Source organism: Sylvia atricapilla, chromosome 3, assembly GCF_009819655.1.
Source record: "Sylvia atricapilla isolate bSylAtr1 chromosome 3, bSylAtr1.pri, whole genome shotgun sequence".
Classification (NCBI taxonomy): Eukaryota; Metazoa; Chordata; class Aves; order Passeriformes; family Sylviidae; genus Sylvia; species Sylvia atricapilla.
Window position 1 is genome coordinate 64,419,312 of NC_089142.1, and position 17,576 is coordinate 64,436,887.

At 38.0% G+C, this 17,576-nt stretch overlaps 1 protein-coding gene across 5 annotated transcripts in view; it reads left to right on the forward strand.

Annotated features, from left to right (window-relative positions):
* The window catches only part of MAP7 (microtubule associated protein 7), a 111,023-nt gene that overhangs the window by 73,107 nt on the left and 20,340 nt on the right, over positions 1 to 17,576 (forward strand). For 3 of the 5 annotated variants that reach the window (XM_066315613.1, XM_066315608.1, XM_066315609.1), the window contains exons 4-8: positions 2,254 to 2,417; positions 3,161 to 3,272; positions 6,609 to 6,719; positions 12,450 to 12,563; positions 16,373 to 16,521. In XM_066315613.1, coding sequence (XP_066171710.1) covers positions 2,254 to 2,417; positions 3,161 to 3,272; positions 6,609 to 6,719; positions 12,450 to 12,563; positions 16,373 to 16,521 — 650 coding nt within the window. The remainder of the gene's footprint in view (positions 1 to 2,253; positions 2,418 to 3,160; positions 3,273 to 6,608; positions 6,720 to 12,449; positions 12,564 to 16,372; positions 16,522 to 17,576) is intronic. The other 2 variants (XM_066315610.1, XM_066315612.1) reach the window with 2 other exon arrangements.

Genomic DNA, 17,576 nt, shown 5'->3' on the forward strand with positions numbered 1-17,576 from the left:
ACTAAGGAATGGAATAGAAAATGGATCAAGCTGTGACTTTTGTTTGTACTTTCCAGCTTTAATGTAAATTTTCCTATAATATTTAACCTTTCACTAACTTAGGTCATTGTATTTGTTTTTGTCACCTATAAGGTAGGTGACAAAAACAGAGCCCATAAGTTCACAGAAGAATGTCAGTAGTGCATATAGGAAGAACTGAAAACAAAGCAGATGTTCTCCTTTGATTCTCTAAAAAGATAAAATGCAGAAATTGATACTTGAAAAAAATTCAAAGTAGTTAAGATTATATCTCTATCTGTCAAAAAAGTTTAATTCATGAGAATAGATACTACACTTTTTTCAGCAAACAGATGTATCATAAATCATACTTTCACATGCTTGTTAAATACTTGATCCAAACATAAAATTAGTAACTTCGTTATGTTAGCAGATGGGCACATATTATCTGCTGTCTTTTACCTGTAGCCTTAAGGTATTGGAAAGATGAAGCTTTTGTATTTGTTTTGAACCAGATCTATTATTTTTGTTAAAAGTTATTCCAGCTGAACACTTCCATTTGTCTGGGTTAATCCATCACTAATGAGTGTTTCTGTTATTGGGCTGTCTTGCTGTATCACAGAAGTGTGGTTTTTATCACCCGTTCTCAGAGAAGCAGAAAGCTGAAGATAAGTGTCTTGTCTAGAGATCCAACATCCTGATTGTCTTACCAGCACTAAGAATGTACAGAAATATCTTTTCAGCCTTTCTCTTCTTGAATTTAGTCTTTAAAGCTCAAATGTCCTGTTTTCATTACTTTTTCTAAACAACATGACAGAATGAAACCTATGGAAATCACCAAAAACTGTGCCTCAAGAAAGTCTAGCCATTTACATTAATGACAGAAAGAACAAATAATCTCCATGTCTTTTTATAGGCAAGTTAATATTCCAGTGATGTCAATTAAGAAAGCTGTTGGTGTTTGTTTTATTTTTTTTTTCTTTTCTTAATTTATAAATTTTTAGTAGACTACCAAAGAGCTTTTTTTGTGCTGGGTTGCCATTGTAAGCAGATTCCAGGCACAAAAGAGCCAGCTCATCACAGGATCTGTGGAACTCTTGTGTCGCACAGCAGCGGCGAGTCTTGATATGATCATTAGTGTCTGTATGTAAGTGGCTATTCACTAAAAGCTGACATGCTGCAACTAGCTGGATTTTCATGAGATATATGCAATTATGCTTCTTAGATACTCTTAGCTCTTTCAAATATAATTGATTTTTCACAACTTCTGCAAAATGGTTTGATTGAGTTCCAGTTTTAAACAACTACATTGTTTGGGTTACTTAGTGTGTTCAGGATCTAGGTAACAGGATGTGTGCACTGGGTTGGGGATTTTTTGTGGTAGGTTGGTTTGCTATGGTTGAGATTTGGGTTTTTTTTAAGTAAGGTACCACTGTGGTGAAAGGATGCTGTGAGAGTCTAGAGCATTTCCTATGAGGGTAGCACTAACTTTGACTGCAATCATACCGTGTTGCATAAGGGAACAATCTAGTTCCACTCTGGGTGTCCCATAGCTTTCAAGGCACCAGTGGGGAGAGAGCCAGAGTATCCAACTGCTTGGATCAATGGTTTCATGTGGACTGCAGTCTGAGTCTGCATTCTACAAAATTCATGAAAATTCAGACTCTGACAGGGAGAAAAATTGGTCTTGTGTAAGGCTTCTTGATTTGTCTGGCTTAGCTCTTCTGAAACATGTTGTTTGAAGCTGTGCACAAGTGGAATTATGTGACAGATTAATGTTTACCTTTAGACTTCTTTGGTTGGTAACTTCCTTCCTTCTGTTGGTCCAGGTGCTAGAATTGTCATCCCAGCCACCATCATAAGAGATTTGTATTGATCAGTAAAGGTGAACGTTACGAGAGTTTTACCTCTCTTTTTATTGTCTTTTTCAGTAAAATATTACAGAGAATTATCATGGTTTGTATAACAGAAGTTTGTTCACATACATCTGACTTCTTTATTTAGGCATTTTAAGCTAGCAAAAAATCCTGTCTTTCATATGTACGCTCAAATAACTTAATTGTTGGTAACTCATAACAAGTAAATTGAGATTAAATAAAATCAGTGTGTGGCCAGGGTACACGAGGAGAGATGAGGATATTATGTATGTTTGAAGAGAGTTCAAAAGGTTTTCCATTTTCCTTGGTTATTCAAAATGTATTAAAGATTTCATTGCATAAAGCAGGTTAATACTTCTATTTCTCATTTTTCTCACAGCTGCAAGAGAATCTGTCTGGTTAGAAAGAGAGGAAAGAGCACGGCAACATTATGAAAAACACCTAGAGGAACGCAGAAAGAAGTTAGAAGAGCAAAGACTAAAGGAAGAGAGAAGGCGAGCTGCTGTAGAGGAAAAGCGAAGGCAGAAACTAGAAGAAGAGAAGGTAAGAATGGATGTCATGGTACCCTTTTTGAACTTCTCTTGCCATGAGATACAGCACTATCAACCTTTTTCTCCAAGAGCTGATGTAAAGAATGTAACATGGGCCATGGTCAGTATGACAGAGTGTGTGGAAGGATTTTAAGCCTTACTTGCACAGGTATTGCTTCTATTATGAATCAAATGCAGTGAAGTTGAGCATGCCTGGATTACTGTGTATGGCACTGCTCAAACTCTTACAGAATACCAAATTGGATCAGATTTGTACAGTTATCTGTTAACTCTCAGCCATTCAGTTTGCAGGTATTTAAATATAAGAAAATCTTTTAAAAAATGAGTGTGTAATGAAAGATACTCTTGGCTGATTTGTCTCAGTTAAACTGGGAAGTACGTGCAATGTGATCCTATGCAAGTCACCTCACCCTTGTGGGTGTTTTTTTTTCCTCTCTCCCACTCTACTGGTATTTAGTAGATGGGAAGTAGCACTAGGAGTGTTTATGTAGTGACAAGGCCACTTAAACAGATACTACCTTTTCAAAATTTCAGTTAACATTCTAACTTATTTATGATTTACTTGCTGCCTAATTTTGTTCTAGTCTGTGTCTTAGTAGACAGCACATAAGCTTAAACACAGTTGTAAGATGCCTACTTGATTTTGTCCGTGTGGATGGAGGGTAGCAGGGTTTGATGAGAAAATAAAGTTAAAAACCCAATAGTATCCAAATGCATTATCCTGTTGTACTTGAGGAACGACATGAAGCTGTTGTACGTCGCACAATTGAAAGAAGCCAGAAGCCAAAACAGAGGCAAAACAGGTGGTCCTGGGGAGGAGCCCTGCACAACCGCATTAACAACACAGGTAAAGAGGGAGGCTTGCTTTGCTCGCCAGCTTCCCTTCCCCACCAGTCAACTGGAATTCACTTTTCTTCTTGTCAAAGGAAGGATGATTTAATTCTTTGCTCTTGGTCCTATTATTGCTAGCAGTGGCATGTTTGTGACATTCTTGTGTAGCAAAAAAAAGGTAATGAGGAGAAAGAAGTCTGAGCAAAAGTTAGAGCTTGTTTTGAGAGTTGACTTATTCTGTAACTTAGCTTGCAACAGCTTCTCGCTTCTGCTGCTTTGCTGTTGTTGGTGTGTGTCTATGTGGGTGTGCTTGTGCTGTGTCAATGTCGTGATATGAGCTACTGTGGTGAATGCTAGCTTTGTGCCTCCAAAAGTAGGCCTTGTGGAAATGACCAAATACTGAGATTAAAGTAGACACAAGAAAGAAAAATTGTTCTTTGTGGTAAGCTATATGAGGCTTGTATTGAAATTTGGGGGAAATAGAAGTCTCTTTTCTTCCCCTAAAGATTGGCAAATTAAGTTTAAGTGTATTTCAGCTATATGCTTTTTCCCCCCCAATTATCTTCTCTAACTTAATCTGCCAGTCAGTAATGTGTATATGCCCTGTTCAATATGAATCAAGCCCCCCAAAAGAGAACTTTCCCTTTACTTCTTTTAAACGAATGTGATCCCTAAAGTTATTTTCTTTCTATTCTATTTTCAATGTGTTTAACCTCTCATCGGGGGAGGAAAAAATGTTGAGAAAAGAATGCTCTGAAATCTTTGTCATATATAATTTCAATAAACAGTTATTCTTCATAAAAGGTTATCTTTTTACTTAACTTTATATAACTTATTTGATTTTTATTTTATTTTCTGTGAAAAATCATTGTCTTGCATTCTGTCCCTAGGTTATTTTTTTGAATCATCATTCACCTTTCTCGATTTAGCAGGCCTGGAGCACCACTTCAAATCTCTGGGTGGTGCTAGAAAACCTGGTACATAATGCTGTGGTTTGTTATTCCTTTACCTATAGCTAGTTCTCAGGAAGTGAGATCATCAGTAACTAAACCACCCTCATGTAGTTGCAATGCATGCTTAACACCATGCTGATAGATTAGAGCTGTTATTACTACCAGATTTTTCATTATTATTTGTTTTTATGGTGGAGAGTTACTGCTGGCTGACTCTAAAGATTTGGCACAATTCACTGAAATGAAGCATAATATTCTATCTAATGGAATTCAAGGAGAGCAAATTTGAATATTTTGTTATTTTCTAAAACCCTTTTGGCATACTGCACGTAGGAATTACAATTATTTTGCACATGAACACAGACACATAACCAGCTGCATTGGCTGTTCCGTTGCTCATGGGTATTTTATTTTTGGGTGTTGGGTTTTTTTTTTCTTTTTTGTTTTTGTTTTGTTTTGTTGGTTTTTGGTTTTTTTGGTGTGGTTTTTTTTTTTTTTTTTTGTGGATAAAGAAAGCAGCAATTTTCCAGGCAATGGATTGCATTTGGCCTATTCTACTTTTACAGGATTCGTATTGCCAACACTTGTATGCAAATCCTTATGCTGAATGTCATTCATTTAAATAAGGTTCATTGACACTAGAAATGTTGTCATGCCTAACAGTAGAGGTGATTTTCAATATTGTCATTTGTCATCTTCAGAAAGCCAGTTTATGCAGTTCATCTGTTCTGCCAGATGCAGAAGCTTTACAGCTGTGTCATTTCTCAGTGGCAGATCAGACATGAGATCAAAATCCCCATCCCATTCCCACAAATACTGTAGTGTTCTCAGGAAGCTTGAACATTGTGTCTTCAGTAGAGACTTGCATAGGGCATTCTCATAGATCAATGTGGGATCATCTTCCCAGTCTACAGGGGTCTTGTTCTTAGCTATAACATTTAGATTTCTCCTTTTTAAAACCCATTTCTGAGCTTTATTTCCCTCCCAGTATCCAGTCTGCCAGTTCTATGCCCTCACCAAGTCATTCTAACATTCAAGTTAGCAAATAATCACATGGAGTAGGGGAATCTTTCTTCAGTCCAACCAGTTATAGTGAATCCTATATAGTTTGTAGATCTGGGGAGAGTTAAGGTATTTTTCATATATTTTATTTGTATAAATTTTTTTAGTACACCATGAGTATAATTTAATCTATCGGGACAGAACACATTAATACACTTGTCATAAATAAACAAGGGCAAATAATATTTCAGCAGCAGCATCCTTAATGCTGTCATTGTTTTGAGTTTGTATCTGCTTTGAAAACAGTGTACAGACACATTTTTGCACACACAGAATATGAATCAGCAGAGCAGTTAAAGCATATGCTCAAGCTTCATTGCATTTCAGCATGGTTGAGTGCTTTGCTGAGTAGTGCTGAGGTTCAGTATGTGCTAAAATGTAAGCAAAAGCAGAATTGATTCTCACAGCATCTTTTGCATGTCAGATTTTCAAATGGAAATTTGTAATGGGGAATGTATAGTCGATGCACAGAGCTTGGAGCTCTTTTTGTTTAGGATTTTTTTTTTCTTGAGAGAGAGAGAAAAAAGAAAAGGTACAGCAAACTTCCTGTGACACATATGCACAAAGTATGTGCAGTCTATTCTTGAAGTAACCATCACCCCCTCAGCAGGGCGCAGATGCTGACTGCAGCAGTTGTACAAATGATGTAATGCCACTCTAAAATGTAGAGAAACTAAAACCAAATTATACATTTTTCATGTTATATATACCAAGTAGGTGCATTACAAGTACTTTCTGCAGAGGCTGATTTTTATATCTGCTGAGGGTGTGTGCTGAGCTGGATTTTCAGCATGCTGAAAATAACTCTGTGGTGGGTGGTTTAGCACTTATACATAACTGTGGGATTTTTAACTAAATCTTTTAATTTCTTTTGTGCTTGCTCTCACTTCCTTTGTGCACTAGTCTTCCCTTAATCTTTCAGCATGGCATTGTCACAATATTGACCATCTGCCTAGTAACAGTGCCCTGACACCTTTTATTCAGATGCCAGGGTGGTTTCTTAGTGAATAACTTTGCGTTTCCAAGCATCTTGGTCCTTTCTTGAAGCTTTCTATTTTAAGTCATGAGCAAAGGTTTTCTGACAATATTGAAAGTCCTTAGATTGCAACCCACTGAGTGATAATGAACAGAATATTTTACACATTTGGAGCTTAAACTGTGTTGTGCCTAGTCTTTGAGTCACCTGTACAACGTCTGCTGAGAAATCCATTCTATTTTGGAAGTCCTTGTGGTAGAGCAGGAGTGACCTAGTCCTGTTTTCCTCCTCCCAGTAGTGAGCTAGGAACTTGCACTATTGCATGTGGGCTGTCAATTAGCATTATCTCCATTTGTTTTAGATCGAGACAGGCGGTCTGTTTCAACAATGAACCTTTCGAAACATGTTGATCCAGTCATAAACAAGCGGCTCTCCTCCTCATCTGCAACATTACTAAATTCTCCAGACAGAGGTACAGTTTTGAAGAAAAAAGCATTAAAAGAGCAGCAAGAAAGAATGTTCTATACTGATGTATTACTTTGCACATAAAACAAGCTTCTGAAGTCATTTTCTGTACTTAATCTAAGTGGTAGTGGAAAGACTTCAAATGTGACAAGTAAATGGTTGAACATTTTTTCCTGTGAGAACAAATAATTCTTGTTTCTTAAAACAAGAGAACTTAACAATTCTGCTTTAGCAAATGATAAAAGCAGTGCTTCTGTCAGGTTTTTAGTAAATGAGGTACAACTATTGAAAGAATACATCACTCCATAGTGCATGCAATCATGTGTGACCTTTTATTTGCGTTAGACCATCTTTTCATTACTTTGTTTTCATTTCTTTTTTTTTTTGTAATAGATGTTGAATGTCTAAGAACATGTTGCATGAAGCTTTCAAGCAGTTCCTTTATTACAATTTCTGGTTATTTTATTACCATTTCCAGTTATTTTTATGGAAGAGGTGTGGGTGTTTTCCATATTGTCTGTTTATTGACTTTTTGTGTCCAGTTATTTCCCAAAGATTGCTTCATTTCAGTGTACATCTTTGGTGTTTACAAGTCTGAAAAATGATAAACCATCAAGCTTTTAAAAATTAACATAGCTGAATTGCTGCCTCTGTTCTGAGGACTTAGGAGATTGAAGCATTGAGCTTAAAAGTTTTATAAAAGAATGTCTCTTGTGTAACTTGTGCAAAGAGCTTTACAGTAAATTACTTTTCTGTCCTCTACTAAGAATGAATTTTGTCCCATTTCAATCCATAAAATTGTTTTAAAACCCAATTTTTAAAATGGACTTTTAGTTGTGTTGTCTGGTCAATGTCATTATTTGTGTGTCTTAACTAAGTTCCAAGTTTGTGTGAACATGTGTATCTGGTTGATTTGATGAGCCATGTTCATCCTAGTGGGCTAACCTAGTTGTACAGTCTGGTCACTTGTGAAAAATACAGTATTACATTAGAAAATAATTTATTCCTAAGCACCAGTCATTTCTTGCTCTTAATGTTGAGATCCAGTCGGTTTTATCTTTATTAGCTTTTCAGGTGTGTATATTTTTTCAAGTTGCTGCTGTTCTTTGCCAGGGAATGCTTTTTTGAGGAAGGATCTTGGTTTTGTGGGCAGGTGAACAGCAGCAAGCATTAAGTATGAAGGATAGTCTCTTATGGATTGTAACACAGTGTTTTAGCTTCTGCCACTCATTTCAAGTTCAGGAGAAGTTAAACTGAATACTGGGTAATCTAGTGGTAGAGAAAGAAAAGCAATATGGAAGTGATGGCCTTATGTCAAAATGCTGAGGCATTCTTTGCTTGGCATTTTTACTGAAACAGCACAGAACCCTTTAGAAATCTCTTGTTACTTCTGCAGACTCCAAGTCAGAAAGTAAATCCAAATGCTATAAATGCTTTTTCTCATGCAAAGTCAGATACCTAAATCTAGTTGTGCCAGGTATCTGGAGAAGTGCCATTAGTCTCTCCAGTGGCTTCAAACTCTTAAGGCGAGTGCTTAAAGGAAGGCTGTGACTGCCTGCTCCCCACTTCACCTTCCAGAGGGCACCCAATCACACTTTGTCTGTAATACAGACTCCTACCTGCACAACAGCAAGCTGGAGATAAGGATGATAAGCTTACCTACTAAGTGGCTTATAGCTGTCAACAAGAACTTGTCATCTGTTGTGCAGTGCCTTTTTATCATTTGAAGGACACTTTTTTCTTTTTGTGCCGCAAAAGACAGATGTTTTCATTAACTAATTGGCTAAAAGATTGGTTAATGCCATTTCAAGCATTGTATTGCCATATAACAGTTGTACAATTGGCCAGCTAGAATAGGCTTCTCACTATGCTTTTATGTTACTGTAGTAAGTGAATAGTTGAAACTGTAACATGAACACATATTTAACTGAAGAAAACTGCTGTTTGACCAATAGATTTTGGCAATTGTGTTCTTTAAGGAGAGCTTAGCAAGGTTTTAATGAGGTATGAGTTACATACTTTAGGTTCGGCAAAACTTGCACCCTAGTTGTTTTCCTCCCCTTTTCTGCAGTGATTTTTTATTTCAAGCAGATGATGGTCTCAGTCACCATTTTCTGAAACCATTAAGGGGCATTCAGAAGACATTAAGGGGCTCCAGTATTGTTTCCTGTAGAAAGAACAGTTTCCCCCTATCTACTCCTCACCATATTGTGTATGTGTATTAGCAAACACCACATTTATCAATGAGAGTCTCCTTCGTGGTGCTCATCAGAAGGCCTGTTAAATCCCTGCCTTCCATCTGTTCCTACAACTAATCAAATGCTTCTGTTTGCTTACTTGCAAATCATTCTTCTGCTGCTAGGACAACTTTCCAGTATTCAGGCTGTATTATCCTAAAGACAAATACAGATGATTGTAACCAATTTACTTTTGCCAGCTCCCTGCAACTTTGTGTGTTTTGTAATTACAAGTTAGATTACAAAGATCTTTATCTGTTAAAAATAACCTGCCTGTGGCTGGAGTAAGGGTACTTCCTTGTACCAGCAAGCCTATCACTTTGTAAAAGCCTATTACATTTACTGTTGTAAATATGCTTCCTGTGTGAAAATGGAGCAATAAAAGCTGAGAGAGTTGGGCTTGTTCTGACTGGAGAAGAGAAGGCTCCAGGGAGAGCACAGCACAGGGGTCCTCCAAGAGAGCTCTGGGGAAGGATCTTTTACAAGGCCATGTAGTAATAGGACCAAGAGGTAATTGCTTCAAACTGAAAGGTCTAGATTGGATATTAGGAAGAAAATCTCTCTGAGGTTGGTGAGATAGGTTGCTGGAGGCAGGTGGAACAAGTTGCCCATAGAAATTGTGGGTGCCCAAGGTATAGCTGGATGGGGCTTTAAGCAAACTGATCTAATGGAAGGTGTCTCTGAGAGGAAACTTGGAACTAGATGATCTTTCACATCCCTTCTAACCCAGACCATTCTATAGTTCTATAAAATAGCCCTTCAAGTGATAGCTTAACACATTATGAGAACAAAAAGTACTGCTTCCGCTTGTCTGTCAGATGGGTTGAAAGACTAAACTGTGAAAATCTTACCCTGAGGCATTAAAAAAAAAAAAAAAAAAAAAAAAAAAAAAAAAAAAAGAACCCTGACCTCATTGTCTTAAAGTTGATCTTATTATTTTGGGATGTTCTTTCTTTGGTATTAAATTTTGCTCCAGTATGGTTTGGACACCAAACTGAAGCTGTTCAATGCATTTACGTATTAATACTCTTTACAGCTGGAACCCAGTGGGTGAAAGTTTGTCTGTTCTAGGTGAATGGTGGTGCTAATCTGTTAAAATATGTATTGAATGTGTGAAGTGTGATGCCTTCAGGGAGCTGTGCTTTTGGAAAATTCAGAATGTGATGACCCTGGCCTACAAAGCCAAGTGCATCTAAATGAACTCTGATCTAAACCCATTGTAGAGAATCAGGGAGACTCACTCCAAGGTCTTGGCTAAAACTATTTTGACATCTCTGAACCAGGCCTATTGCTCATATGGAGAAGAAAGGTTTTGGTTTTATTTCACTGTTGTGCATATCAGCTAGCTCTTTCCCAAGCAGCCTCAGTGCTTCAGCTGGATGCTGTGGACACGTGGTTTCTCCCAATAGGGGATGTGGATACAAGCTCCCTTGAGTAAGGGCCAAAGATAATTAAACCATACTCACCTTTAGGACAAGGGACATGAGACGTGCGAGATTTGGCACGTGACACATTCGTGTTCTAAATCATCAATCTCTTAGCTGTGTCCTTCTGAGATTACTCCACCTCTGGAGGCTTATATGTGATGCAAGGCCTGCAGCTGGCACACTGTGACATTTACTTCTCATGTGAAGATAAACTCCAAGAAATGGATGGTGTATACAGTACTTATTTACTGGCCTAAAATATCAGGGATTGTGTTCTGAAGTTGTGTGATCTTTATGTTAAACTGCAGTAGAAGAGTTCTTCAAACTCACCAACAATCATACCTCTGAGCCTCACCTACTAAAGCCTGAGACCACAAAAAAGAATCTGTTGTCTGCAGCACTAGCTTTAATCAGTGATCATACTGAGCATGGTGCCTGGAGATGAAAGGAAGCAAAGACACTACCATTACTGCATCCAGTTTAATGGTAGCTCTGTGATTTCTTCATTGTTAAACTGCAAGTTTATGATAATGTGTGTGGTGTAATGGAGGTCTCTGTAGGGTATTTTGTGTGTCTGTATGATCTCTAACATTGCAGAATGGAACCATTAATCACAAAAAGCTCTGGCAATAGTACATTGTGTAAAAGGACAGTTATGAAAAGAGCCTGCTGTGTTTAAGAGTCCTATATTTCTATAGTAATGCCCCTCATTGCATTAGTGGAATTTAAGGGAGCTATTTGAGAAGTGCAAAACAGCACTGAGGGCAGATTAAGCAATTATATTTTCATAGGAAGAGATTGAGATCAGCCTCTTTTTTCATGGGGCTCAGCAAGGAATAGATTAAAGACAGATTCAGAGTTTATGTTTATTAAAAGTGATGTATCTCTTCCTTTAAAAATGCAAATGACAGTCAAGTTTGTTACAGCCAGTCACTTCAATGAATGTTATAGAGATTGAGCCTCATAAATTCAAGCTGCAGTTTTGTTACTGCGAACACTAAACTAAAGCTAAGGAATGCTGAGATGTAAGAAGGATCTGATTTTGCTTGCAATATCAAGATAACTGCTATAGTGTAAGCTTACTATAATTAACTACTTTGGGAACTAGTTGAATATTTTGGCTTGTGATAGTAATTATGACACAATTTGTTGCATTGGAATATCATGGAAGTACCCAATTCCATACAGAAAGTAACTTACAGGAGTCTTCTGGCTTCCCCACCATAAATGTTTAATTAGTATTTTTTAAAAAAAAGTAAAGAAACTTTATAAGATAAAAGAATTATATTGACAAGCTATGTTTGTATTGGACAACACTGGGAAAAGCTAAGTAGCAGTGTAATTGCAGCGAGGTCAATATATAGTGTGTTTTTAAAACAGAGCAACTATGTGAAAAGTTGATTCTTTTTACTCTTCTACCTGGAAACTGATCCTTAGCAGGATCTTTGGACAGAGAGTTAATGATCAAATATATTTACTGTTTTCTGTGGCTTCACCTATTACTGAGACAACGGTAGCTACTGAGCTTGGTATCTGCAGTTGAGGCGCACTTAACCTTTTGCAATACTTTGATAAAACCTCATTGAAACAATTCTCTGTGTAGCAGTAAGCAACCTTCTTTGGTTTTTCTAGGTAGGCTGGCAGACTTTGGAAAGTGTTTTAGTGTAGCTGGAAGACTATATACCTTTTAGGAAGCACAAATATCTCATCTACATATGAAGAATAGACATTGAAGTCTATATTTAGGAGTGGCAACTGTTCTTCTAGTAGGGAAATTATCCTGTCATTCCTAACATGGAATGTGGCAGATGTGCAAAATATCCGTATTCATTTGGTAACAATTTGCCATCATGCCACAGGCAGTAACACAAATTAAGTGTTCAGATGTATGTATTTCTACAGGAATTCTTCTGTTAAAAAGGAGTAATAATAAAATGCAAAACACTGAACTATTGTGGAGAGTTTCAGGATTTTAATGGTATGCAGTAGCGAGGAAATAGTACTAACGCTTGCAGCATGTGGTTATATGTGAAGTGTTTGATCTAACATCTTGCTTGTATGGTGCACGTTCAGCTCGCCGCCTTCAGCTCAGCCCATGGGAGAGCAGCATCGTTAGCAGGCTCCTGACGCCCACACACTCATTCCTGGCTCGGAGTAAAAGCACAGCTGCATTGTCTGGAGATGCAGGTAATCCTATAAGAACACAGGCTTCGTGTCTCAGACACTTATTTTTCCAGATTCCCTGCCGGATGTTGTAAAGTCATTGATCTAATTATGAGTGTATGGTAGCATCCCAGAATGAACTCCAACGTCCGTGATTAGTGTGCATGACAGCATGAAAGCTTCTCTGTACAGTTCTTTGCTATGCCTCTTTCTCTTCCTCCTACTACCTCTTTCTTACTTTTGCCTCTTCATCAATGCAATAAATGAACACAAGACATGCGGGGCAACAACATCACGCTGACCATGGCTGTTTAAGGAGAGATGCACACCTTGTTGGAAAGAGCTGATTTAGCACATCCACTGCTAAAGCTGTCAGCTGCTTGCTGCAAAGGAGTTTCAGCCCGTCCCAGAGCACTTCCCACATGGAGAGAGTTAGACTTTTATAAAGATAGGCCCTGGCTTCTGTGCATTAATACCTGTGAAGTTAAATGTGCAGGTTTTAATCATTATAAGGTTGTCTGCCAGCCCCAGCCCAGTTTCCCGATGGTTCTTACCGAGAAAACATTAATGTGTAGAAATGTGATGATATCACTAGTTGGTAATTGAAGGCCCAGGCAAAACTGTATTCCAAATACAGCCAGGGCATGCTTACATATCATATATTTTAGGCAGGTGACAGCTGCCTCTTCTTTTATCATAGAATGTTTTATAATAGGATGTTTTATAATCATCCCCTGGGAACTTTACACCCTGGGCACGTGCAGCAATATACTATTGTAAATCTATGCAAGCCTTTCTTGTCTGATGTGGACAGGATTTTTATTCTAATTAAAGAACATAGAAGGTAAGAAGGAACAGAGATCTGCTAAGATTACTTTTAAAGAAGCTTTCACTTAAGAACTCTTATAACTAATTAGGCTGTGGTACGTTTCCACAGGGGTAGTGCTGTAGGAGCAAAAACATGGATGATATTCTGCAAATAGTAGAATTAACAAGCACAAAATTCTTTTTTACTCTTCAAAAACATAGTTTGTAAAATTAATTTCCACTATTACCTACGAAGAAGGATATTGGAAATTCATCTCTTCATTAGGGAATAGTTGAGAAGGCAGCATGTAAGTGGTTACTTTCCTGGAGCAAGCATGAAGCTTTTTGTGACTGCCCTTGTTTATACTGCACAACCAACTCTAAACTGAGTGGAATATTGAGAAAGGCTAATAGGAAAGACTGATATGTCAGATCAGTCTAAGGCAATTCCCTGAAATGCCTTCCCTTTGCTAACTGGAACTATACCACCAGAAGAATAATCAATCCGCTCATTGTTTTCCAGGTATTATTCTCTAGGAGCAATAACTTCAGCCTCTTCATACAGGATGCTTCCTGGAGATTAATGAGCAGATGATGGCAATGGCTCACAGCTGTGCTCTGAGCACTCCACTCATCCCAACCTGCCATTATTCCCTAGAAAATTACCCTGCCCTTTGGCTGTAAATATAAATTGCAATGTAAAAAATCTAAACTGAGTTAAATATGGATTCATGTCCTTAAATTTTAAGTGTGTTATTAGGGACATCCAGCATAAAAGTAAGTCTGGATTTTTTTTAATAAATCCTTTGAAACAAAACAGGTTTTTTTAAATAGCTTTCAAAAAGCTCCTCTGAATAGATGTAATCCTGTTAGCACATAAATTATTGGAAGTGCTGCCTAAAGCATTGTTTGGCAACTTCACAAATGAAAACGAACTGTTTCTCTTCTAATATTTGTGTTGTCATCCTTGCTGGTAACTTCAGATAATCAGCATGCAGAAGGGGAATTGAATCACAGAGCAAGAGCCACATAAATTATAAGTGGTGTAAAGTATTATGCTGATGCCTTGAGAGGCTACCTAGAACAGAGTCTAGACAGTGTTAAAGGAGTAAGTACGTATTTATTAAAAAGGCCTTCAAAGGATACACCTTGGGCAGTACAAGAGCCCTGCCGTGGCTACATCCAAGATAGACAACAGGTCACACCTTTTCACACTTTTATAAGTTTTGGTCCATTTACATATTGAGGTTAATTGTCCAATTACAGCTTTCAGGTTGTGAAGTCTCATCCTCCCAATTTGCTCTCTTCAGTTTGCTGTTGTTTATAGTTTTTGGGCCTGAAGCTGCAATGGTGTCCTTGGTTCTCAGTCTGGAAAAGGATTGTTTTGTCTAACTACACTGTGAGAAGAATTTGCTAACACTTTTTATTAAGTTCAGAGTTATATACTAATGCAGTACAGAAACTGGAAAATATGAAAGCTAAAACTTAAGGCACCAATGCCACTGCCTCCTATCTGGTTTAGATGCCTTCAACCAAAATAAACACACAAACAAAAATCCCTGTTTTCTTGCTTGTTTTTAAGTTAATCATAATTCCTCATTAAACATAAATCCCTATAAACTATAAGGCAAGCATTAGTGCCATTGCTGCAACAATTACATGAGACTCTTTATTCATAATGTTAATCTCTTGGTGTAGGAGAATTTGCAGCATTAGTACTGTTAAGTCTATGAGCTCTTCCTGTAACAGCAGCTGTACTTTTCTAAGACTAGAAGAATTAACTGTATGTGGAACTGCATTCTTTCAGGTATGCTCAGAGAAGGATTACAGGCAAGAAATAATGGTTTGGTTTCATTTGGTTTGGCTTTTCATTACGGAAATAGAGGATGTAAATGTCCTTGACATGGAAAAAAAAAAAAAAAAAAGAATAGGGAAGATATTATATAGACCCCCTATTTTTTCCTAAAGTGACCTGCTGGATAATAATTGTGCTAAGACTCAATTAAATGACCAGAAGAGACAAACAGGAGCAGAAAAATAAAACTTTGCAGCAATAACATAGTTTTTCCCAGTCTTCTCATTCAGTTAGTCAAGAGAAAGTCCAAGAACATTTTGCTGCAAGAAGTTTCCCATTTTATGTTTTGCAGTTAAAGTTCTCTTTGAAGATAAAATCAGAGCACTGTGTATCTGATACCTGCTATTGTCAGATCTTTTGGTAATAGTCTTTTTGCTTGTACAAACCAACAAAAGCTGCCACCCTGGTTACTCAAATACTCATTTCCAAGCTGATTTGCTGTTATCAGCCTGCTTTTTTTTTTAATGTGCAAAATAGTTTGCTGTTGAGAATGTATTTGAGTAAGTTGTTATTCTAGAAGTATAAAAAAATATGATAGGCTAAAATATCCCTAAAAAGAAAAGTTTTTAAAAAGAAATCACTTGCTGTAAATTGTGAAATGTGTAAATCTCTAGAGCAATTTCATTGATTTCCTAGTTGAAACTGTTTTGTATAGTTAATGGGTTTTGATCTTTATGTGCACGTCTCCTTTAATTTTTCTTCACTTCCAATGCAATTAGTAAGCATTCTGATTTTGTTTCACTGCTTTCTATTCTGAATGTAATTGCAATTCATTTCAATGTGTGTACTAAGCTAATCTGTCAGACCAGCTATTGTTTCTACTGCTTTTTCAGAACCACCAGTTGTAGAAAAACTTAACGGGAAAATACCATCTACTACCCACCCAGTATCATGGCATACTTCTTAATTTTTTAGAAATAAATTATTACCTTACAAATGTAAAAGTGCACAAGCACCTATTGAACTTGCATCCTTACTGTATGTGAGGCCAAGCTAATGTGTGTCAAATGATGGTTCTGACTTGATAATTAGTCACTTCTCTGTGTATTAATACCTTCTTTCTTTTCTGTCTTTCTCGGTCGTTTCTGTTCCTGCTGGCTTTCCTCTGTCAATTCTCCAATGCTACTCTGTAATTAAAACTAATAAATAACACAACCAACCAACACCGTAGTTATCCCCGTTTGTCCCCGTTCAGCATCTTGCAGCCCCCTCAGCCCTCTGTCCTACAAGGCCATGAACTGTAGGAATTCAGGAGAACGAGCAAAACTTTATGCTTCTACTGATGCCGTTGGACGTCGGAGAACAACGCACCTTTCAGGGGTAAGCTCAGTGGATGTGTGCTTCGTGTCCTGTGCCATGACCACCTGACTGCAATGCCTGTTAGGACTGGAACAGCTGCAGGGATACTTCCTCCCCTCTGCACTGTCCCCACCCTCTCCAGTTTGTCATAGTTAGCTGGACTTTACCTGAAACATGCTACGTTACATGGTGGCACAGCCTGGTTATGCACCAAAGAATCCATGTGGAAAGACACTGATGCTTTCCAAACACCTGTGTTTGCAGAGCAGACGCCTCAGCTTCTCACCAGGCACAGAGGCAGTCACAGTGCCCCGTTCTCTAGGGGATTCTTTGCTGCATGTCAAGGCTCAAGATAGTTTTGCCACTTTTCCCTCAGTGAGGAACTTGTTTTTCCCAGCAGGCTCTTTTCACAAAGGTTCCGGAATCTGATGTCTTCTGAGGCCTCTAGCAAGTTCAGCTGAGCCCCTAGAATAAAGAGGGGGAATGCATGCACTCACATGTGCATAGTGTACTCTCACTTCATCTGTACTTTCTTAGGAGATGAGGCTAGTAAGTATTTCCTCACTGGGAAGGAAGAAGTTGGTTTAGAAGCATGGTTTATAAGCAGGACTTTCCACAGGTTCATTCTGAATGATTTAGTAGCAGAACTAGGGCTGATCTGAGCTTTTAGGAACATCAATACAGTAGAACAAACTCATGTTGACTGTGCTCCAAGCCAATGTGATGCAGTCAGACCCAGTTTGGATTCATTTGCTGAACCCAAGCATTTATATTTTTATTGTACTCTACAGCCTGAGTTAGAGTGTGAGAAGAGTTGAAGTCATCTCTGCAAAACATTGTGTAAGAGGTGCTTGCATTTTTGTTTGGCCTGATGGGTAGAAGGTCAAGAGGCAGTGCTGCTATTGACATCCTTGTTGGAAGCAGTGTTAATCAAAGTACCATGAATCATAGCCACTGCTTAATCTTTCAGGCAGAGGGTAGTATACTGAAGTTCAAGCTAAGGCATAACCTTAGTATGTATCTCTAGAGAAATTTCTTAGCATGTGCACAGAGCATTGCAGCCTCCCGGCCTGTTG